We start from the raw sequence: 23,836 nt of genomic DNA on the forward strand, positions 1-23,836 counted from the left end.
CGCTCCAGGCCGAGCTTCCGGTTCCGCCCTAGATGAGCCTCTGCGGAAGCTTGTTTCCTGGGAGGAGAAGAGGACGGGACGCTGAGGTCGCGCAGGCGCACGGTAGCAGCCGCAATGGCGCTGCCGGGCTCCTTGAATCGGTATCTGCTGCTCATGGCACAGGAGCACCTGGAGTTCCGCCTGCCGGTGAGCCGTCCTGGGGTGCTTGACGCAGAGGCCCGCACTCCGCACGCACCGGCTTGGGGGGCTCTGCGGGCAGCCGCGCTTGCCCGGACTGCGGCGCGGGGTGAGGCCGCTGGCGGGACGGAGGTGTTTCTAGCAGCCGTTCGCCAGGACCGAGCGAGCCTTGCCATTCAGCCTCAGCACGTGCTCAGTAAAGCAGGGGAACCTGACCAGGCCCTCCAGGACTCTGCGTCCATCGGAGGACAGTGACATCTACCGGGCCGCTCAGTGAAGTCTGTGAGAAGTGTCCAAATATGAGGGTCAGGCGTGGTGGAAGGCTTGGGGGTGGTACTTGATGAAGTTGGGGGAAAGCTTTTTACTCGAGAAGCATTTTCTACAGTGCCTGTAATCGCGTGCATCGCACGCTGAGGATGCGCTGACAGCTAAGCGCTAGCCGACACATAAACATAGTCATAATGTTGTGAAGTGCGCTGGTGGAGGTGCCTCACTAAGTATGGGAGCTTTAAAAAGAGAATCCTACTCATTGAGGGACGGGGGATGCTGGCGTTCAAGGTGGCTTTTGTGTGTGGATAGCATATGAACATATTAGTTAGCTGGGCCAAAGAAATAAGTACATTAGAAGTACAAACAGTTGTTCATTGCTGGTCACCAATTATGGTGGCCGAGAGTGGTAAGGACAGAGAAGTAGGCTGATGGACCAGAGAGAACAGACTTGAGGACTCCATAGATTGGAAGAGGAATTACACAGTTTAGAAGTAAAGGCACACAAGTCGATTGGTTTTAATAGAAAGCAGGACGGAGGATGGACTTGAGAGGAATAAGCCCGGAGTTGAGAGTATTTAAGAAGCGGTTGGAATGTTAAATGAGTAAGAACCTAACCTAGTGTGAGCAGTCAGCGGATAGAGTGCAGAAGAAGAGAACAAATCGAGACCTGTGATGTGTTTATAATTGTCCTTCATAGGAAAACCAGGAAGAGATGAGATTTCGTCAAGTTTAAGTTCAAAAGGTGGTGAGCCAGTGGGGCTGAAGAGATGGCTCGCTGGTTAAGAACACTCTCCGCTCTTCCAGAGGCCTGCGGCACTCCTGTCAGGGAACTGTTACAACCCCTGCTCCCGGGGGAGCCCACCCTCTGGCCTCCAGAGACACCAGGCCTCCTCCCCTAACCCCTCCGCTTTTTGAGTATACACACAGGTGTAAAAGACAAGTGGGAGGCCAAGTGCAGATGCTTGGAGACATTGGTGTCCAAGGAAAACAGAAGAGGAGACATACAGCATGTCAGACATGAGTGCCTCAGATGAGAGAGACAGAGGGAGGGCTGCGGGGAGGGAGAGCGGTGTGGTTCAGCGAGCAGAGAGGAGCAGTAGTCAATATGTGTGCTTCGTGGTTAAGATGAAGGCTACTCTCTGAGGAGATAAAAATGAGCAAGGGGCAAAAAGGTAGAGTCTTCTTAAGCAGAACGTGGGAACAGAGAAGATCAGTTACAGTGAGGGGAGCAGACCTTAGGAGAGCACTGAGCTCCGGTCACACCATCTCGGTTGCCATATGTCACTGATCTTCGTATGTACAGATAGCCTACCCCATCTGGGAGCTGTGGTCACTTATGTGTAAAGGAGCGGAGAGTCTTATTCACTAATCTGCAGCATCTGTAAAAGGTTTTTTGGTTTTTTTTGTTGTTGTTGGTTTTTTTTTGTTTTTTTTTCTTTTAACCTCTCCAATCAAGAGAGGACAGATTCTGGTGAAATCCCTTCACAGCCTCTGTATAAACTTTCTCTGAATTGCTTAATCATGGTTAGGATCATAAAACTCTCAGCAGGCACACTGTAGCTGCCACCTAAGCGCCTCAGGCCGGTATCAGCCTACTCTTCTGTTTCTGTTATTAGACCTGTTTTTTTTTTTTTTTAATTAGCAGACAGAGTTTAAAGTGTTTAAAATGGCACATTAGTCACTGCTCTTGTGGTGTGACGAAATAGGTGACAGACGTGAGGCAATGGAACAGAGCTTTGTGTCAGGGAACGTAGTTGGAGGCGCAGTGGAGTGCGTGGCTTAGCGTGTGGTTGGGTTATGAGGAAGCTGCGTGTTCACCTGACACACACCAAGAACCGGGGCTGTGGGAGAGCAGGTTGGAATCCTGGGGCTAATCCTCAAAGCCCACCTCTCAGGGATGGGCTTAGCCAAGCCTCACCCCCTAAATGCTTCCCGGCTAAACACTGAAATGAAAAACATAGGGAGGAACAGGAGGATGCAAGGGATGGGATAACAATTGAGTTGTAATCTGAATAAATTAATTAAATTTAAAAAAAAAAGAAAAGAAAAACATGAGTCCTGGGGAACATTTCTGACTCAGACCATAACAAATTATATTTCTCTATATTTTCAATACAGGAAATAAAGTCTTTGCTATCATTGTTCGGAGGCCAGCTCACTTATAGCCAGGAAACTTATGGAAAGGTAAGATGACGTATGTACGTTCTTTCTTTCTTTCTTTCTTTCTTTCTTTCTTTCTTTCTTTCTTTTCTTTCTTTTTTAAGGCAATAGGAGGTAGTTTATTTTGGAGCCATTTTGAATGACCATGGCCTGGGAACACAGATTTAGGCTACCCCAAAATTCAGTGTTCCAATGTGGCAGTTTCATGGTCTTGCACAACAAAATAAGTCATCAATCAAGGCAAGGTGAAATATTTCTGTCAGTCCATCAGAGAGGCGCTTACAGCAAGATGGAGCAGGTTACTCTATAGGCCCAAGATGCTATTTGATGACGTTCTTATCTTTTACGTTGGTGGAAGCCAGGTTGCAAAGTTAAAGGATTTCTAAGGGTTTGTACCTGTTAGTCAGCAGTGTTAGTTGTGACACAGGGGCAGGCAGGAGGCTAAAGCTAGCCAAGGTGCTGCAGGCCTAATCAGTCAGCTGGTCTCTGCAGATAGTAGCTTCTTTCTGGAGTTCTCCTTGGCACTTGCCCCTGTTGGCCAAGCCTCACATTTTGGGCATGCAGGGGTGGGGGTGCGGCTATGTTATTTATAAGGTCCTTTGTAGGTAGGAAGGCTTGTTCCTAGTATCTGTTACAGGGGAGTAGTGGGAAGGGCAGCAGTCTTCAGGAGAGAGGAATAATTAAGAAAGACACCTGTGGATTGTGTCAAAACCATAAATCATCACGGTCTGGGTCTGAAGTGTTTTCTTTTAGTCTTTCTGCATCTCATACAACATTTACATGCAGCATATAATAGGGTTCATGTACCCAAAATTAAGTAATCAAGATCACGGTTTGGCCTAATGGAGTCAAGGTAACAGATGAAGGAAGATGTATTTAAAATAACTAGAATGTACATATTTTCAACAAGATTGACTATAGTTATTTGTGCTCTATGAACTGTCTTGTATATATTTCAGTGGTTAGAAATGGGACTTTGGAAGGAGTCACTGTGATAATGTACCCCCTTTTTATACAAATGTTGTGTAACTAAATTAATCTCTGCTAATTGTACGATAGGGCATTTTGGAGAATAATGAAATCAAGAACCAGCAGCCCTTGATGTTCTTAGTGATTGTTGTCTTTTGTATAACTAGGCTATGAAGAGGTAGCCCAAGTTTTTGAATATTTCTAGCTAGAGTAAATGGAGTTAAAGTTTATAACTAGTTTTTAAAAAATCCAAATTATACTGAATTATGTGAATTCATATGTATGTGTGTGTATGTGTATGTATATGTGTGTATATATACACATACACACACACACAGTGGAAACACTTGAATCTTTTAAACAGTAGTTTTAAATAAGGTAAGGGGTTTAGGGTAAACTAAAATTCACCACAAAAAGACATGAACAAGTGAAAGGATATGATACTTATAGCTTCATAAAAACCAATATTTGCATTATTTTATCACTTAGAAATATACCAAGAGCCAGGCATGGTGGCACGCACCTTTAATCCTAGCACCTAGGAGACAAAGGCTGGAGAATCTACAGGTTCAAGACCATCCTGGTCTAAATAGTGAATTTCAGAACAGCCACAGCTTGTAGAGAAGCCCTGTCTCACCCCTTACCCCAAGAAAAGGGTGTGGCATTAAATATCATAAACATTTTTTTAAATCTGGATATCTTAAAACCAAATTTTAAAGAAACAAAACGTGAGAGAAATGCTTAGTTACTCTGGCACTCCACTGTCAATGGTGTTCAAGATGAGTGTCACCCAGCATTTTGAAGGACACATGAATGTGCTCTCAGATGGCGTGGGGAAGTTCAGGCACAGGGAATTTACATTAGACCGTCCATAGTTTGTAACCTCAACTTTTTGGTTGTGAGGCTAGTGTTTAATGGCTGAGCCTTCTCTCCTGCACTACATACACAACTTTAAAAGGCTAAGATGGTTTATTTTGTTTGCATTATTTTGGATTTTTCTGTAGTGTGGTATCATTAGTGGAAGAAGAGAGACGGAGTAGATGCCTTTCTCTGAAAGAAAAAGATAGGAGGGCTTCCACTGAAGCACTTTGTTGTTGGCCTCTTGTTCCAGGGTGACTCACTGTGAGAGGAAGGGTAGAGGGGAGCATGTGGCTGTGGGGTGCGAGGTGAGCTGAGGGCACAACACTGAAGCCTGCTCTTCTTGGGAGTGAGGATATAGATACATCTGAAGCTTTCTGCCCTAAATAAGATGCTAAAATAACTCAGGTTAACAGCAACAGCACACACCATGGCTTTACATCATTGCTGATTCACAGGACGCCTCAGGCCACACGTGTCCAGAGGGTGGGAACCTGGCTGGGCATGGTAACATACTCTTGTAATTCAGTCACTTGGGAAGGTAAGAGAGGAAGATGGCACTGAGCCTAGCCTGGATGGTTTAGTGAGTCTGTATTTTTGAGGGGGTTGTCACAGTGTGGTTTCTGTGTGGTAATAAACACCAGAACCAAAAACAGCTTGTGGAGGAAAGAATGCGTTTGGCTTGCACAGCCTGATCCTAGTCCACCATGAAGGGCAGTCAGGGCAGGGACCTGGAGGCAGGAGCTGAGGCACATCATGGAGGAGTGCTCCTTACTGGCTTGCTCAGGCCGCCTGCCCAGGCATGGCACAACTCCCAGTGGGCAGGGCCTTCCGTAGCAATCAGTTTTTGAGAAAATGTCCTGGAGACCTCCCCACAGGCCAATCTGAAGGAGGCTGGTCCTCCTCTAAGCCTGTCAAGTCACAACAACCCCCTATGGAGAGCAAGGGAAGAGAGGGAAGGGGAGGGGGAAAAAAAGAGGAGAGATTTAGTAATTTAAGAAATAAGTCACAGTGTAGTACTTGGGAGTTAAACTAATGACATTACAAGAAATGGTGAGTAATAAAAATTCTAGGAATATATTGTCAATATATGCATTAGCTTCCAGTCAAGCTTCATAAAGGCAAATGAAAAGTCATCTTGAAGTGGATGTGTTGTGCACAGGCCTATAATCTCAGCACTTGGGAGGTGGGGAGAGGGGCATCTTGACACATTGACTTTGAGACCAGCCTGGGACACCTGAAAACTAGTAGGTTTTTGTTTTTTGTTTTTTTTAAAGTAACTTTAAAATGTACTTTCCTGTTATTTGCATTTATGAAAGTATTCTTACCTGGTAGTATATTATCCTATCAAGTTATCTATCACAACAATTTACCTTTTTATTATCAGAATGATTTTTTTTTTGAATAGAGATCAGGCATGTTTACAAGACAAATAAAAATTTCTTGGGGTTAACTTGAATCAGAGCACAGTAGACCGTGGAGCCTGTTTAGCAGTAACTTCATACCTTTTTCCTTTCAGTCTCCATTCTGGGTTCTGAGCATCCCGTCTGAAGACATTGCTAGAAGCGTAATGAAACGGACCGTGTGCGCCAAGTAAGAGACTCGGCGCGTAGTGGGCAAGCGCGCACATGGTCTCATGACCACTGTGTGCCGCTTTCTGCGGTGGAAGTTGGAGGCTGGCAGGGAGGGAGGGGAGAGGAGGCGGCCACAACGTTAGGCGGACTCACCATTGGATGGTGAGGAGCCGAGGGGACAGGCGCTTCCGTGTTTGCAGGAGGATGGTGTACAAGGAAATGACACATTCTTACAGAGACAGAGTGCCACGTTGTGACCAAGTTTTACAAAACCTAATACTGCTTTTCTCGTTCTTGATTTTTAATTGATTAATTAGGTTAGTAAATATGTGGCAACTGTCAAACTGACAAAACGTTAGAGAAATGACTTCTAAGAAGTGTATTTTTGAATAAATTGCTCATCGCTTAATCTTGTTTCTAGATTTTTATCATTAACCTTCCTTTTCTTCTCTTTAATTTTTTTTATTTATACTTAGTCACTTTTCCCTCTGAGTAAGTGGCAGATTATTGAAGATGTTTTTTTCTTTACATATTGTTTTTAATAATGGAATGAAAATAAGGAAAAAATATACATATTTACTCTGGTTAGCAGTATTTTGCAATGTGGTAATACTGTCACCTTCATATTTATCTAACTTGTCCTATTGAGAAAATATATTCAATTCTAAATCTAATTCCTTAAGCTGCAGCTTGTCAGTGATCCTGCTATTAACTGTAAATGATTAGAAAATGAGAACAACAAAAAAATGAAATCTACTCATTGTATAATTAATTTTCATGTTAAAATGTGTGGCTCTTTGAGGTATTTGAATTCTATAAGTCAGGGATATTGGGTTTTAAATAGTCACTTGCGTACTCTGAACTTACATGTTAAAGTTTGTGTCTTGATACATATGGTTGATCAGTAGTAAAATTAATAACTATGTAGTATTGGAAAAGCCAATGATTTGCCTTTGTTGTTTTTCATCTCTGTGGCCAGGGTATCCCAGCCTAATGAGAGCAATGCTAATGAGACTAGCATTACTTACTCGCTCTAAACTCAGTATAAGACCAATTCACTTCCAAGGAGAGGATGTGCAACCTATAGATAATTAAAATAGACTTTCAAGGACATACTGAAAAGTCATTCAGAATTTTCTATGGTTGAATTAGGCTTAAAATTAATTTAATACAGTTTTAGTATGGGTTTCTAAAAGATTTACTTTTATACTTTTATTTTATATGCATATCTGTGTGCCTAAGTGTCAATATATGTACATGTGTGCAGATGTCCTCAGCGGCCAGCAGGTGGAACTGTTTTAATGGTGTTTGTCAGCTGCCTGATATGGGTGCTGGGAACCAAATTGGATTCTCCGCAAGACTAGCAAGACCTCTTACCCACTGAGCAGTCTCTGTAGCTCCTGCAGTATGGATTTTTCCCCCTCTGGAGACAGGGTTTCTCCATATATCATTGGCTACCTTTGCAGACCAGGCTGGCCTTGAACTCACAGAGATCTACCTGCTTCTGTGCTGGGATTAAAGACGTGCGCCACCACACCCAGTGGGATATTTTGTACATATACAAACCTGGGTACAAGAGCTCAACATTTTAAACAGCTTAATACATTTTACCAAATAATAGTTAATAGTAATAATAGGGTTTCTGTCTGGTACCCTTTCCTCTTTTTTCTTTTTTAAAGATTTATTTATCTTATTTATTGCATATGAGTGATTTATCTGCAGAAGAGGGTATCAGATCACATTATAGATGGTTGTGAGCTACCATGTGGTTACTGGGAATTGAACTCAGTACCTCTGGAAGAGCAGGCGGTGCTCTTAACCACTGAGCCATCTCTCCAGCCCCCCCCCCCCTTTCCTCTTTTTAATGTGGAAGTAATTGAGGAAAAATTCGATTTTTTGCAGCTTTCCTTAAAATACCATGGGATTTTATTGCATTGTTGGATCTAGTGTAATATGCAATAATAAGGTCATGAGGTATAGCCCCGTTGCAGGTACTGTGCTCATTGGCACACATACGACGTGGGGCCACGCTCTAGCCCCTTTTAATATATGCACACATATCTTTGCACTTGTGTATGTACTCTACCTTAATGTTGCATTTCCAACCTTTTATGTAAAGTTCTATTTCTCTGTGTGTTAATATTTGTTTCCTGTATACATATTTCTCAAAAGTCGATTAAAGCATAGCCAGTGACTGTTTTATTGTGGCAGGCATAAAGAACTAGTAAGTAGCTACTGTGTATTGCTCTAAACTAAGTTCCTTACTGAGGTTAGTACCAATCATTTATCTCCTAGGTCTATATTTGAACTATGGGGTCATGGAAAATCTCCCGAGGAGCTGTATTCTTCTCTTAAAAATTACCCTGTGGAGAAGATGGTGCGTAGTGAAGTGTGATCTTACATATTTGGTGCAATTCATAAGCCTAAAAAACTTACCTGTTTCTGTTTTAGGTTCCGTTTCTACATTCAGACTCCACATATAAAATAAAGATCCACACGTTTAATAAAACATTGACTCAAGAAGAGAAAGTCAAGCGGATCGATGTAAGTGCCATTAGCTAAACCAAGGCCTGTAGGGTTGGTGCACGCCAGCTGTTGGTGTATATGGACCCTCATGCTCGCTCAGCACTGCCTGGGCTTCTGTGTGTTGATCTGACTTAATTCTGACACCAAATTGCTCTCACAGCCCACATTACTAGATGAGCACTGGGTTTCTATGAATCTTTTTGTAAATTTTTTAGTACATTAGAATTACATTTTTACTTTTATTTTTTTATTTTCTTAGGCACTCGAATTTCTTCCATTTGAAGGAAAAGTGAATTTAAAGAAACCACAACATATATTCTCTGTTTTGGAAGACTATGGTTTGGACCCAAACCGCATTCCTGAGAATCCACATAATGTTTATTTTGGTAGATGGGTGAGCAAGTTCTTTCTACTCATCTCACTTTTTTTTTTTTTTAAAAGAAGATAAACGCAGATGTAAGTCAGTGGTGGAGCACTGGCCGAGCGTTCAGGAGGCCAGGAGCAAACAAAGCAGCCGCAGCGGCGCGGTACTCGATGCTTTCACGTGTAAAAGCAACTTAAGAGGTAGAAGTGCTGTATGAATTAGCACTGCCGAAAAGCATGGGATTATGGTTTGTATGTTTTCGAGATTCCTGTGAAACATCAGGACCTTGTTAGATGCAGGAACTGGGAGAGGGGTCACGTGATAACGGGAAACAAGGTTTCCAGAGCGTCAGGGCAGTAGAGAGAGGGCAGAGTGTGGTGCCTCGGTGGTGGTCTCCTGTGGCCTCTCTAACCCCAGGCCTCCATTCTGAGTGGACGTGGAATCATAGCGCCTTCTGCTCCCTTCCACGAGCCTGTAGTAGGTGGATGAGAGCCGAGACCCATGTTACAGAAATGAGAATTCTCAGGCCACTTCTTAGAACAATTCTACTTAAATTTGATTCCTACCGAGTTTGCAAGCACAGAGTTCGTGGGAAGGCATTAAAGAAGTCAAAATATTTGACTGTGCCAGTCTCAGTCCTGAGATTTTTAAGGGACTAAGCCTGGAGCAGTACTAAGTGGGAAGAGGTTCTCAGTATCAAGCTGCTATAATTTTATTGTGAGTAATTATCTTGAATCGGCTCTATGCAGCTAGACTAACTTGAAAAATATCTCTGCTCTAGATTGCAGATGGGCAGAGAGAGCTAATTGAGTCATACAGTGTCAAGAAGAGACACTTTATTGGGAATACAAGTATGGATGCTGGTTTATCATTCATCATGGCCAACCATGCGAGAGTGAAGGAGAACGATGTTGTCTTTGATCCGTTTGTTGGAACAGGTATAATAAACTCACTTGTTGCATATTCTTAGAAATTGCTTATTTGTAGCTATGATGGTCACAGTGTGTTTTGAATGAGAGTTTGAATTGACAAACTCATCTTTTCTTTCTTTCTTTCTTTTTGTTTTTGGTTTTTTTCAAGACAAGGCTTCACTGTGTGGCCTTGGCTGTCTTGGACTCAGTTGGTAGACCAGGCTGGCCTTGAATCCACAGCAATCTGCCTGTCTCAGCCTCTCAAGTGCTGGGACTAAAGGCATGGGCCACCACGCCTGGCTCCTGATCTTTTCTTGTATAATTATAACACAGTCACTTGATGGATGTGACTAGGATTTTGTGGGTTTTATTCTAAATAAGCCACTGGGGGGAGCCTTAGTCTTATTTTTTCACAGATGTTTTGTAGTATTTCATACATTGTAGAGATGTTATACAATTATATTATTTATTTAATTAGGAAAACTTGTATGGGAAGAATAAAAAAAAAACAAGAGAAAATATTCATGATTTTAAATAAATAGCCATATGTTTGAGTAGAGGAAAATCATATCTTTGGTTCTGTTTGTGGGAGTTTTTAAGTAAGCGTGAAACTGAAGGAGACCACATAGCTGTGGACTTGAGCCTGCCTGCTGATAGCACAGGTCTGTGTAACTTCCCTGCGACACTCCCCTCATTAAGTCTGTGGAAAGCCTGGGATTCCAAGTTGACTTCATCTGGTTCTGACGTTTTTCTTTCCTCAGATTGCTTTCTTGCTTGTTGGAGTCCTTGGTCAGGCAGTACTCTCATTTAATTTTTGTCTGACTAACTGTTGTTCTTGTTTAGTGAGTGGCTCTGTAGCTTTCTGTCTAAGGAGCAGTGAGGGAGCAAGGCAGTAGGTGGTGCCAGCTACTATACTGGGCATTCCAGCTCTCATGACAACTAACAGGAAGATATTTACAAGCCTTCCTGAAGAAATCACAGTGCAAGGAGCGTTAAGTGGCTTGGCCAGGGTTACAGTCTGTCAGTTTGGCAGTTTCCAACGCCAGCGTTCTGACTGCAGTTCCCGTCTACATTGCTTCCGCAGAGCTTTCTCTCTGCTTAGGTTTTCCGGGCCGCTCCTTGCACCTGACTGAGCTTTCAGGAGTGTGACCAGATGTGCGTGGGGAGAGGCAGCATCTGGTCTGAAATCCCCAGCTGGCGAAGGGGTGTTTTGCATAGTGTTGAGCTAATTGCCAGTGAGCTTTCTGCTGCATCTCCACGGATCGCGCTGTCAGCATACCAGCTTGTTCATTCGTGTAATCATTTACCTAAACACTTTCTCTACATTTTGAGCTTGTTATTGGAACTAATGTCAAGTTTATTTAAAAGTTCTGAATATCCACATATCTAATCCCAGTGTAAGCCTTTGTTTACATTTGGCTTCCTTTACTGTATCATTTTATTTATTTATTTCCCCTGAATCACCTGAGGGTTATATTTATTACATTCTTCTCTCTAAAAAACATCAGCATACATCTCTTAAGAATAAGTATATAATATATATATATATATATATATATATATATATATATATTAGTTCTGTGGTTGGATGTTGTGTTTTACTGTTAATGCTGATTTGATTTGGAACATTACTGAAGCTTTTAAGTACATTGTTTGCACTTGAGTTGTCTGAATCTTTCTTATTAGTAAAATGGGTTGTACCTTCCCAGCTGGACTTTGACACTAGAGGTGTTCCTTCTCAAGGCTTCCATATCGCTCCTCTGCCGCTCGGTGTAATGCCAGTTTGTATCAGCATGGTTCTAATATCACTCGACTTTCCACTGTGAGATGGTGCCTGCTCTGTTCTGTGTTCTTGCAGTGAGTATGATGCACCTGTGGGGATGTACACTAAGACTGTGACGTGTGCTGCTCCTACCTAGCTGTCTCCTCCTCTGACAAGTCAGGGGTGGAGTCCACTGGCAGGGTTCTTGTTCCAACCAGTCTTTCCTTTGATGATGTTTCCTCTCTAGCACTCTGTCCCTGATCTACATTCATTTGAGCTAGAAACCCTCACTTCCTGTGGCTAGTCTCACATAGTCTTAGCATGAACTACTAAGTCCCCTGTGTTCTCTGCTGATATATAAGCCCTGTTCGTCCTTAGTTAGTCTCTTATTCAGATTAGCCCAGTTGAACCAGGCCTTTCACATTGAAACTGTCTTTGTGATCCATCATTCTTTTTTTTTTTTCCTGAGAGAAATTTTCAAGGTTCTGGGTTATCTTTTACATGCCAAAGCCCTGGCAGCAGTCGTTTCTTCCAGTAACCCTTGTTTCTTTAAGTGGGGAGATAGTATCACAAACCAAGATCTGGGTTCTAAAACTTCTCAGAGGGTAGGCAGGGAAATACACATGTGTATAAACACAACATCCATGTGAGGGAAATGGAAATCCTCATGCATATATACACAAATCTACCCAGATTTAATTAGAAATCATGGGATTACACGTGGACCAGCTGTTGATTATCACAGATTTATTCCCTCCCTGTGTCATCTTTGTTCTGCACTGGTTCTTAGGTTCAGCGTGTTTGTTCTTCTGCTCAGTTCTATAATTACTCCACATAGTCAAGATTGCTTTGCCCGTGCCGTTGGGGCGGGGGTCGGGGAGGGAGACTCCTATTGTATTAGTTTTCTGTTGCTGTGATAAAGCATCATGACCAAGGCAAATTATAGAAGGAGGGTTTGTTTGCCCCTGTGGTTCTAGAGGGATAGGAGTCTATGATGTTGGAGTAGCGTGGCAGCAAGTGGCAGGAACAGAGATGCTGAGAGTTCATACCTTTTACCACACACACCAGGCAAAAGAACAAACTAGATGTTGGTAAGACCTTTTTCCCCAAACTTTGCGCCCAGTGACATCCTTCCTTAAGCGAACTGCTCCTCCTGAACATCCCCAGACATCACCACCAACTGGGGACCAAGTGTTCAGTATCTGAGGCTGTTGTCATTGAAGCCACCACACCTACCATAAATAAGTTAAGACTCACTTTTAATTCTGCCCCTGCTTAAGGACCAACACCGGCAAATGCTGGGCTTGCTTTCCTCTCCACTTGAAAAATCCTGTGGTCTCATTTGCTGTAGTTCGATCAGCTTTAGATTTCTGTCCCCTGCCATCATTTATTGTTTATTATGTTAATTTTACATATGCAGAAGATTAGCTCCCATCCAGGAGTCACAGACACAGTGAGGTGCTCTCCCTTTTGTCTGCTCCATTGGTGGCCAACCTTGTTTCTAGTTGATTTTTCTAGTAATAGGCACAGTTTCCTAATCATACTCTTGCATATAAATGGTTTGATACTCTGTATGGAGTGTGTGTGTGTGTGTGTGTGTGTGTGTGTGTGTGTGTGTGTGTGTGTGTTTCCAGTTACAATATTTCTGAGAAGTGTCTTCCTGTTCCGAGGTTGTCCTCGTTCTTCTGTGGTTGTGTTGGTGCTGGAGGTAACCCAGGTACTCCATCACTGAGCTGCAGCCCGGCCCCTCTTCATTCTCCTCTGTAGACTTACTCCATAATGCATGACATCGTTTGTTCAAATAGTTCCTATACGTGGATGGTACTGGTAGTTTCCAGTTATCATACTTAAAAAAATTAATGCTTACAGTGGTCAATCGTATGAGTAGATGCCTATGTAATAATGCTTACAGTGGATAATCATGCAAGTAATAATGCTTACAGTGGATAATCATGCAAGTAGATGCCTATGTAACCCTGAGAGTAGAGCACTGGTGTGAATCCCTTGAAGTAGCACAGCTACATTAAAGAGAATAAATTCTCCTGTCTTATTCAGCTTTGCATTTTTGCAGCCATCTAAGGGAGTTTTTGTTCTGCAGTTTTACTAAAAATACATTGTCAGGCCTTTGAAGTTTTCCTGATTTGTTGGGTGAAAATGGTATCTAAATCTAGTGTTAATTTATATCTTATTATAAGTCAAGTCTTGGCTCTTTTTTTCTTTTAAGAGTCATTATCCAGAATATTTTTGAATAGACGCTCATGTCTTTTTTTCACCTGCCTCTTATAAAGATGCTTTCGTAGAGATATTAACACATCCCCTTCTAGTGTTTCTGTAATAAATGGCAAATATTTCCTTTCTAGTTATCAGTTATCATTTGACTTTGATAGTATTTGCTTTCTTGGCACTTAAAAGTTTTCCCTATACTCAAGTTATAAGGGACATGTCTATATTTTCTTTAGAACTCTCATCCTTTTGGAGTTTATTCTCTTGGATGATGTGATGAATGGCTGTTATTTATCTTTCTCTAGAAGGTCAGTTCTTCCTCTTTAATATTGTCCTTAAGCTTTAAAAAATGCATTGTGATGCATGCATGCACGGTGCCTGTGACTGGGCACAGGCTTGCCGCTGTAGGTGTGAGGAAATCAGGGAGGGGACAGCTCTGTGAAGTTGCTTCTCCTTCCGCCTTTATTGGCTCTAGGGACTCAACTCAGGCCACCAGCCTTCTACCACCAGCACCTCCCCCACTAAGACATCCGCTCGGTTCATCCTTAACCTTAAAAACAAACAGGCAAACAAACAAAACCCTTTTTATGAAGTTCAAACAGTTCTTTGGAATTACGTAATATTCTTGTACAAAGTGACTAGCGTGCACACATAGGTTAGACCTTAGAGTTTAAAAATAGCATTGTCATAATAGGGCAGGAAAGGAAGTATGCTGCCCTTGGTGCAGTTGAGCCTAGGCACATGGTGAGGTTCCAGGCTCACAGCAGTTGCGGTGCTGACTGCCCTGTGCATGGTGAGGGCTGAGGATAGCTGAATGTGTTTGTTGTGGGTGGCTCCCTGCAGTGGACAGCCTTGATCATCTCACGGTTCACACAGAAGAGTGAGGTCAAGTGACTGGGGAATCTTTGCAGGAGATGCCACTAAAATATATTCTCATAATTTGTGTTTGTGGTGTAAGTTTGGCTTTAGGATGTATGTCAGTTTTTGACACTTACTTTGAAACTGGTTGTAGCCCCTAAAGTTGTTCAGGGTGATAGGTCTTCTCACTGCGCTCCTGCTTCAGAGGCAGCTCGTTCCTTGGAAAGGACTAGAGAAGGAGGTAGGCCACGCCTTCTCCATGGTGGTAGGTTTTCACATCTTGTTTGATGATGTTTTCACCCTTGACTTCCGTATATTGTGGTTTTCCTTAGTTCAGGTGCATCCCTTTTAATGATCCAAACTGAAATGGAGAAAGTTCCCAAATGCCTTAGCACTGACCTAGTGAAGACTTGTGCTTTTTTTCAAGGTCGCAGAGTAGGTTGAGATCTTTTCTTGTATAAACATCTTTTTTTTTTTAAAGAAATTTTGATGCCACTTAGAATTATTTTATACCTTCCTTGCTGTTTTGGCAAATATGTTCTCATTTTAATCACTTTTAAAAATACTGCTTTTTTTTCTTCTCACTTTCCAAGTAGGGAAGAAACATCCTGTTGGGTCAACTCTCAACAGTGAGGACGCATTACCGGTGAGGTTTAGCATGAATGTACAGCACTTGTGTTGTTGTGACCTCTTGGTAACTGGAGGCACAGTTTTACTTAATTTACTTAGTAACAGAATTTGCTCCTATTTTACCAAATTGGTATGCTAGTAAACTTTCTGCTAGTATGCAAAATATGCAAAACAATTGACAAAAAAGAAGGGTTGATTTTAAGTTTCACAGTTTTAAGCCCTTGGTTAGATGTCAGAAGACAATGACAAGGGCACAGGTAGAGTGAACTGCTTACCTCATAGCCGGGAGGACGAAAAAGGAAGCTCTGGGTGTCCATGGTGCTCTTTATTAGAATAGCCCTGTTGATCAAAGGACCTTCTTCTAAGCCTCACGCTCTAGGCATGCTGTCCCTTTCTGATGGAGCCACCATGAGGACCAGTGTCCTAACATAGTCATCGGTGAAGGGCATTTGACATCTAGAACAATACCAGCAAGCTAGTGTGGTAGATGCTGATTTTCTTTTTTTTAAAACTTCAATTGGCATTGACCTCAGAGGAAGTACTATAGTACAAAGGAAAAAGCATATGCTATATAGTATATATGCTTTTCCAACAGGGTGACTTTGGAAAAAAAATTCTTGTCTAGATTGCAGTTTCACCATTTATAAGTTGGCCATAGTAAATATGTTGTAAAGATTAAGGGAAATACAGTGTTGGAATGTTACTTGAAATGTGGTAGACATTCAGTGGAATGTTATGCTACTGTTATTTTTCAACTGTTACTTTCTTATGGACTTAGATGCTCACTAGTGAAGATGTTAGCTATAGTGAATACTAAATGATGATGAAAACTCATTTTTTAGACCCCTCTTCGGCCAATTTCGAAAATACTCATAAATTGTGTTACTGGAGCAGCAAGGGAATTGAAGCTTAAATTCATGTATGTCTAATTCTTTGTTGATAATTAAAGTGATTGAGATGAGTGTGTGCTCATTGTTTGATGTAGCATAGAACTCTGAAGCTGTAGTGTTGATGCCTTATCATACCTTCGCCCAGGTAAGTCAGCTCTAGTAATAGTTCACCAAAGAGACAGATACACTTCTTGGCCATCTCTGTCTGTGGATGACTTGTAGGTCTCAGCTCCTTTTGAATTTTGTCGTTTTAGAGTGATAGACGTAGGATCAGGTGAGGACATGGACTCCGTCCTGAAAGAAAACTGCAGGACAAAAAAGAGGACTGGGAAGCAGACCTGGTAGATCATGATGTCTGCAGTTAGTCCAGTTGTGGTGCTGCTCTTGGCTCTGTCTGGCCCGTAGCTGCTCGTTGGTCTAGAGCTCCTTTTTCAGAGGGTCGGGGCAGATGCAGTAACAACAGTGGCAGCAGGCTCACCAGCTGCTTTTCCTTTTCTCTCTTAGCAAAACCAAAGCCTGGTCTCATATATCCTCACAGTTTCAAGCTTTCCTCTAGCTCTCCGGAGACAAACGCATTATAGTGTGGAGTCAATTCTGCTTCCTTCTATTTCACTGACATCTGCTATATTATAATTAGGGATTGATCAAACCACAGAAAACACTCTTAACTTGAATACATATAGCGTGCAGTTTAATGAAAAATACAGTTTAATATTTTACTTAACTTTGATTTTTTCCTTCAAATTTTAAAAAGACTTTTTTTTTTTAAGGTGTTTCATTTATTAATTGTTAAACTTTCGTTCATTTTTGATCCGGCCACATCTGTCCTAGTCCTTCGTCTGGTCAGTTTATATTGGGATGTGGTTCTTGCTTTAGCCGTAGCACTGTTTAATAGAAAAATGATACTACTAATTAGAAAAGTTACTCAGAAGTTTGTATTTATAGTTTATACCAAGAGATAATTACATACAATTAAATTTTTTTTACATACAATATTTTAAAAGACCACATTTTAACCTGTTAAAAACTAATACTACACATGTGAAATATGCCTACTTTAGTTCTGAGAGACTCTAGCCCAGTTTTTAGATTATTTTAGATCCTTGTGTTTGTAGACCTGTACGTCTACTTTTTAAAAAGGAAGAAAATATTTTTAAATAATCTTAGATAAGCTGAAAATGTCTAAATATACATTTTTAAAAACAAAAACCTAGTGTTCCCTGGGTAGTGCTGTGAAGTAGCAATGCCGTGATATGCATTGGTTCTCTGCCTTTTGGCCAATGTAGTGAGTTCAGTTTAGGGTTTGTTTGTTCAGTTCTGAGCCTTGCTAAATTTAACTAGGCTTGATGTCATTCCAGGGTACTGTGCCCGCAGCTAGTTCGTAAGACTGGATCGAATTAGACGAGGGAAAGGAACACTGGTGTGGGACTTGGTGCTTAACAGTCATGACTGTGTGGTTTCCAGGTGGCCTCCTGATAGCATCTGCTCACTTCGGTGCATATGTGTGCGGGACAGACATAGACTACAACACGGTGCACGGCTTGGGTGAGTAGGACTTCAGACAGTGTTAAAGTCTTTGTTGTTAAGCTGCGTGGGCCTTTAAAACTGTAAAGTAGTTTTATGTGATATTTTAGTGTTTCAAGCTCACATTTCAAATGTAATTTTACCACAGAACCTCATTGAGTATCTACGTTTGAGGACATGATCACTCAGTGTACCCAACATGAACTAGAAGAATATTAAGATGAAAGAGATGGAGTGGCCATTTTGTAGTCAGCTGGGCATGGTGGTGCACGCCTTTAATCAGCCCTCAGGGAAGCAGAGGCAGGTGGATCACTGGGAGTTCGAGGCCAGCCAGGTTTACAAAGGGAATCCAGGACATCCAAGGCTACACAGAGAAAGCCTTTCTCAGAAAAACAAACAAACAAACAAACAAACAAAAACGGTAAAAAAAAATGTATATACAGGGATGGGGCTGGAGAGATGGCTCAGTGGTTCAGAGCACTGACTTTTTCCCCAGGACCTGGGTTCAATTCCCAGCATCTACGTGGCAGCTCACACTTGCCTGCAACTCCAGTTCACATAGACACATGCTGCAGAACATCTGTGACCATAAAAGTAAATTAAAAAGAAAAAAAAATATGTCTCTGTTTAAGATGATTATCATTGACTTACTTGACAATCATGCATTGAATATAGTTTGGATCAATATTTAGTCTTTCAGTAACATTTAATCATTAACATTTTTGTGACTAGAATATACTTGAAACACTTGAGATGTCTATAAATTTAAAGATTCTGTCCTTAAATGAAACATTAATCCACTTTTATTTTGTCGCAATTATGGAAACTTATCTAAAAGCTTGAAAGCATCACAACTGGTGTGTGACTGAGTGGAATTAGAGTAAAAAGGTGTATTTCTCATAAAGGATTAGTAATAAAAATACCAAGTTAAATTCATGCTTTTGAAATTGTTTGCCTGTATGCTAGTATTCCTCTGTTGTAGGTTGGATTAGTTCTTAAAAACACTCTTCTTCACTCAGCATAGATTAATTTAAGGCTGAGGTGTAATTATACTGTCTGTTGCCGTAGCCCTTGTTTGTAGCACTAATAACCTGTCCTCCTACCTTGTCCATTAAAAAAAAAAGCTGTGTGTATGTGTATGTGTGTGTGTGTGTGTGTGTGTGTGTGTGTGTGTGTGTGTGTGTGAAATTTCACCCCAGTCCCACACATGTCTTTGTCCCAACATATCCATATCTGCCCTCTGCCCTTGCAACCCCCGCCCCTCCTCCCACAAAAAGAAAACAGATAAACAAAAATCTCTCCTTGAAAGCTGTGGCATATCGCACAGTATGTCTTTTTGCCCAAAAAGATTTTCTTGCAAATGTTCATTGCAGTGAGTCATTTGGTTTGGTTTGAGGCCTCTGGCTGTTGCTATACTGTCAGTACTGGGTCCTCACTGGGATTCCTCTCAGATATCCTGTTGTTGGCCTGTGTCATACAGATCCTGCAGCTCTGGGTCTGGAGGACCAGCCCCCCTTCATGTGCTCCTGCAGTTCACAGATAAGGTAGATGTTGTGGGGGTGGGGGTGGGGGGCACAACTTAAAGCCCTGGATCTGGGCCTGGGTGGGAGCTGAGTTGGCCAGCCTGACCCCTCTCCTGCTCTCACCCAGTTAGGGCCAGCTCTCCAGCACTGGTCAGGCAAGGGGCAGGGCCATCTCACTTGAATGCTTTTTGCTGGGAAGGGATGGGGCTAGCTCTCCCCCCTGCTGAAGGGGGCGTGTTTTCTGAGTGGCCCCTGGAGGAGGCTGTCTCAGGCGACCCGCTGTGTATTATCTCTGTACCAAGGAGGCTCAGCTCTAGTTTATTTTAAGTAGAAGCTGTATATTTGTTTTAAGGAAATTAGCCAACAGAGGTTTAAGACATTTTTATTTATTTATTTATTTATTTATTTATTTATTTTTTTATTTTTTTACTTATTAAAGCTTTGAAACATTATATCATAGCCTCTGTCTACTGGGAGTAGATTTGTATTTGAGAAGAATTTTTAGAAGTTTCTCCAGTTGCTAGGTGTGCCCTCTGCTCTCTGTTTCTGATCTCCTAGTTCCTACTGTCCAGTGCCCTCATGTTTTTCCCAGTTGGAAAGTCAAAAGCTTTCTGTGAGTCCTGGAGGGTTCTTAGCTGCATTTTGGTTTCTTCTTCCTCTTGCCCAGATACTGCCTGAACAGCTGTTACCTAGTTCTGGCCTCACTTTGTCACTGCTCTGGTCTTGTAGCATTGGTGCCTACTGCTCAGTCGAAGCAGCTACAGTGGGCAGAGCTACAGCTCCACTGTGTTGACCTTTATAAGCTTCCCTGTGTTGTGGGGGAGGACTGTCTTACTGCTGCTGCTTTTACTCTTTTGACAGTTAGATTTCAGTCTCTTTAAGGCTTTCTAGTTTTCCTTTTAAATCCCTGTTTCTATCACGTTGAGTGTTTGGGACTTTTTAGCCTTTTGATTTTTTTTTTTAAAGTTTTGCTTTACTGTGAAGTCAATCATAATGCAGACGTGTATAATTATATAAGAATAATTGCTGGGCATGGCGGGACATGGCTGTACTACCCACACTCAGGAAGTAGAGGCAGGAGGGTCTCAATGTTCCAGTCCCTGCCTGAAGAATAAGAATAGCTCTAGAGCAAGCCCTTGTGAAGCTGGCGCCTACATAAGCATTGTACGCCTTCTCACCAGCTCCACTTCGTGTGTGTGTGTGTGTGTGTGTGTGTGTGTGTGTGTGTGTGTACACATGTATGATGGGGTATATGTGAGATGGTGTGTGTGGTGTATGTGTGTGTGTGTGTGTGTGTACGTGTGTGATGAGGTATATGTGAGATGGTGTGTGTGGTGTGTGTGTGTGTGTGTGTGTGTGGTGTGTGTGAGAGAGAGATGGTGGGTGTGTGTGAGATGGTGTGTGTATCTGTGTGAGATGGTGTGTGTGGTGTGTGTGTGTGATGGGGTGTGTGTGTGAGAGAGAGAGATGGTGTGTGTGTGTGATAGTGTGTGTATCTGTGTGTGAGATGGTGTGTGTGTATGTGTGTATGTGTGTGTGTGTGTGTCTGTGGTGGCTATACATCTCAAAATTTACCAGTGAGCTATTTTTTTTCTTGTTTCTCTGATTTTAACCCTGACATTATCATCATCCACTTGGGTCTCCGAGATGCTGAGCTTCTGAACTTGGTCTACTTTCTTTCTACATAGCTGACCAAACTCCAGTAATATTTCTGTTTTGTCTGCCTTCTTCATGGTTCAGCTGCCATTACAAGCTAGCATTCTTGCTTTCTGCTTCATTTATCTGATCAAACACTCATCCAACGTGGACCTCTTCACTGCTGTCGGAAAGGTCCATGTTCTACTCAGTTACGTGTCTTATTGTTGAATAAGGCTTCATGCTTAGAACATAGTGGCCGTGTTAACAAAGCACAGTTTATTGTTCAAAATAATAAAGTAAAACAATAGTTGCCTAATTGTATGCATAGAATTGGGATTAGAAATAAACACATTTATGTGAGTAAATATGAATTTGCATGATCGTAAAAGTATTTTTGGATAAACTTCTGAATTTTCTGTTTGATGTTCTACCTCTGTTTTTGTTCTTTTTAGGAAAGGCTAGTAGAAAGAACCAGAAGTGGCGAGGACCAGATGAAAACATCAGGGCAAATCTTCGTCAGTATGGCTTAGAGAAGTTTTATCTTGATGTCTTGGTTTCCGACGCGTCTAAGCCTTCCTGGAGGAAGGGAACCTATTTTGATGCAATCATCACAGATCGTGAGTTTGTTTTTGTACAGAGTAGGAGGGGTTGGTGTTCAAGCACAAAGCACATCAACACATACAAGAAATGCCCACTGACTTAGCGTTCTTCCCACTCTTTCTTACATAGAAACAATACAAACAATTATGACTGGACAGCAGGTTGCTCATTTAAGTAGTTAAGAGTTTGTGGTTTCATTTTAGTAGATATATTTATTTCCTGTGTGTTTTTATAGCCATACAGGCTTTGCCACCCATTTTCCCTTCCATTTACTTTTTTGAAGCATGTACTTTTATATTGACTGACTGGTCATTAGTGTAGCAACTAGAGCCAGAGTGTTATTTATGTCACCCTGTCAGCCTCATGGGGTTTCAGCAATCCCACCATTTCTCCATAGGCCAGTAAAGCCTCTGTAGAGTCACTCCTCTGGCATTGCCGTCTCAGACTCAGGGAGATATGGGGCAGTCCGAGCCACTAGGCTTGTGAATTGGGTCATTTTGGAACACTGCACAAAAACCTAGATTCTGTACCTCAGGAATCTTGAACCGTTGAGGCAGTCTGTCTAAACAGATGTGCCTTTGCTATAGGATCGGCAAATAGGTAAATAGGGCAAGGTTCAGACCCTTTTACCCAGCTACCTTTTGTTCTTTGATGACTCAGAGGGTTTCAGATCTAACAAAAGAAAGTGCTTATGGCGTTAAGATGTCATTGTGAATATGCACTATGAAACTTGGGTTACCTTTTATTATTTACTATTTGTTCTCCTGCTATGATATTTTTTTCCCTATACTTTAGTGTGTACTTCCTGAGAACAAAGGTAGTATTTTAGGCACAGTATAGCAATCAATTTTAGTAAATTGATATAATGATTTAATCTACAGTTTGTTTGCCAATTTTGTCAGTTGAACCACTAATATTATGGACTGTTACTTTCCTTGAGCACAGGATCTGCTCCCGAGTCAGGCATTGCATTTAGTAATTTGGGCCTCTGTTACTTACAGTATGTCCACAGCCGTACATAGTTGTCCTTTGCTGAGCATTTTATGTTAAATCCATTACTTTTGGGTGGAGTACTGCCTAGGTGATGGTCTTCCTTCCCTGATGTCTTAGTTAGGGTTTCTTTTGTTGCGGGAAAACCACCATGACAAAAAAGCAAGCTGGAGAGTAAAGGGTTTGTTTGACTTCCAGATCAGAATCCATCCTAGGAGGAAGCCAGGAAGTCAAGCAGGGCAGGAACCTGGAGGCAGGAGCTGATGCAGAGGCTGTGGAGGGTGCTGCTTATTGGCTTGTTTCTCATGGCTTGCTCAGCCTGTTTTCTTAATAGAACCCAGGACCACCAGCCCAGGGATGGCCCCACCCACCATGGGCTGGCCCCTCCCCCATTGATCACTAACTGAGAAAATGCCTTACAGCTGCATCTCATGGAGGCATTTCCTCACCTGAGGCTCCTTCCTCTCTGATGACTCTAGTTTGTGTGTACGTTCCAAAGAAAAACCAGCCAGTAACCTGGATATCAATCAGATCTGACTGCACACCCAGTGTATCTGCCCCTCATTGGTGACTGGCTGACTTGACCGTTCCATTGTTGTTTTTGTTTTTTGTGTAGCTCCATATGGTATCAGAGAATCTACAAGAAGATCAGGATCACAGAAGGAAATACCAAAGGGAACAGAAAAATGGTGAGTGAAATTTAAATGTAACAAGTTATTACTTTGAAAAACTTGTTTATTTTTTTATAATTATTATGAGCAATAATTGTAAACATTTTACTGATTTGGAAATATTTTGTTTTTGTTAGTCCAGAAAGCCACGTTCCTGTCTCTTTGAGTTACCACCTGAGTGACATGTTTTTTGACCTATTAAACTTTGCCGCTGAGACCCTCGTACTGGGTGGAAGACTAGTCTATTGGTTACCAGTATATACACCAGAGTATGTACTTTTCAATGTCATTTTTCTATGGTATTTGCATGTTTTAAGGATCCTTGTTTCCTCATCTCTAATTTTGCTTATATTTTTATATTTAATATTTATCAATAGCCTTGGTTTACTTCTCTTCAAGAAAAAATAGTTCCCTTCCTCTTAATGGATTTTTAAATAAATCTTTTAAAATAAGGTATTGCCAAACTATAGCCTTTGGGCCACATACACTTTTCTAAGGTGATTGAACTAGGACTACCTTTTACATTTCTTTTTTAAAAAATGTTAGAAAGCTCACAATAGACCGTGTGAAAGAAAATCTGAGCATGGTAATACCAGTGCTAATGCCAGCATTTGGAAGGTATAGTAGGATGGTTAGAATTAAGGTCATCTGCAGCTACCTCCTAAGTTTGAGATTACACTGGGCTCCATAAAACCCTATAGAATAGTTGAAAGAAATA

At 41.7% G+C, this 23,836-nt stretch overlaps 1 protein-coding gene across 5 annotated transcripts in view; it reads left to right on the forward strand.

Annotated features, from left to right (window-relative positions):
- The first annotated feature begins 21 nt into the window (after positions 1-21).
- TRMT11 (tRNA methyltransferase 11 homolog) overlaps positions 22-23,836 on the forward strand; it is a 144,176-nt gene continuing 120,361 nt past the window's right edge. For 2 of the 5 annotated variants that reach the window (XR_014777890.1, XM_084775415.1), the window contains exons 1-11: positions 25-186; positions 2,566-2,631; positions 5,954-6,027; positions 8,304-8,385; positions 8,460-8,552; positions 8,794-8,928; positions 9,680-9,836; positions 17,637-17,717; positions 21,310-21,474; positions 23,064-23,136; positions 23,256-23,387. Coding sequence is in view for 3 of the 5 variants with exons in the window: in XM_084775415.1 (XP_084631541.1) it covers positions 115-186; positions 2,566-2,631; positions 5,954-6,027; positions 8,304-8,385; positions 8,460-8,552; positions 8,794-8,928; positions 9,680-9,836; positions 17,637-17,717; positions 21,310-21,474; positions 23,064-23,136; positions 23,256-23,387 (1,130 nt within the window). In the remaining 2 variants the exon portion in view is untranslated. Of the gene's footprint in view, positions 187-440; positions 460-2,565; positions 2,632-5,953; positions 6,028-8,303; positions 8,386-8,459; positions 8,553-8,793; positions 8,929-9,679; positions 9,837-17,636; positions 17,718-21,309; positions 21,475-23,063; positions 23,137-23,255; positions 23,388-23,836 lie in introns of those variants that run through there. The other 3 variants (XR_014777889.1, XM_084775414.1, XM_084775416.1) reach the window with 3 other exon arrangements.

This window comes from Acomys minous (genome assembly GCF_964271855.1).
Source record: "Acomys minous genome assembly, chromosome: 3".
NCBI lineage: Eukaryota > Metazoa > Chordata > Mammalia > Rodentia > Muridae > Acomys > Acomys minous.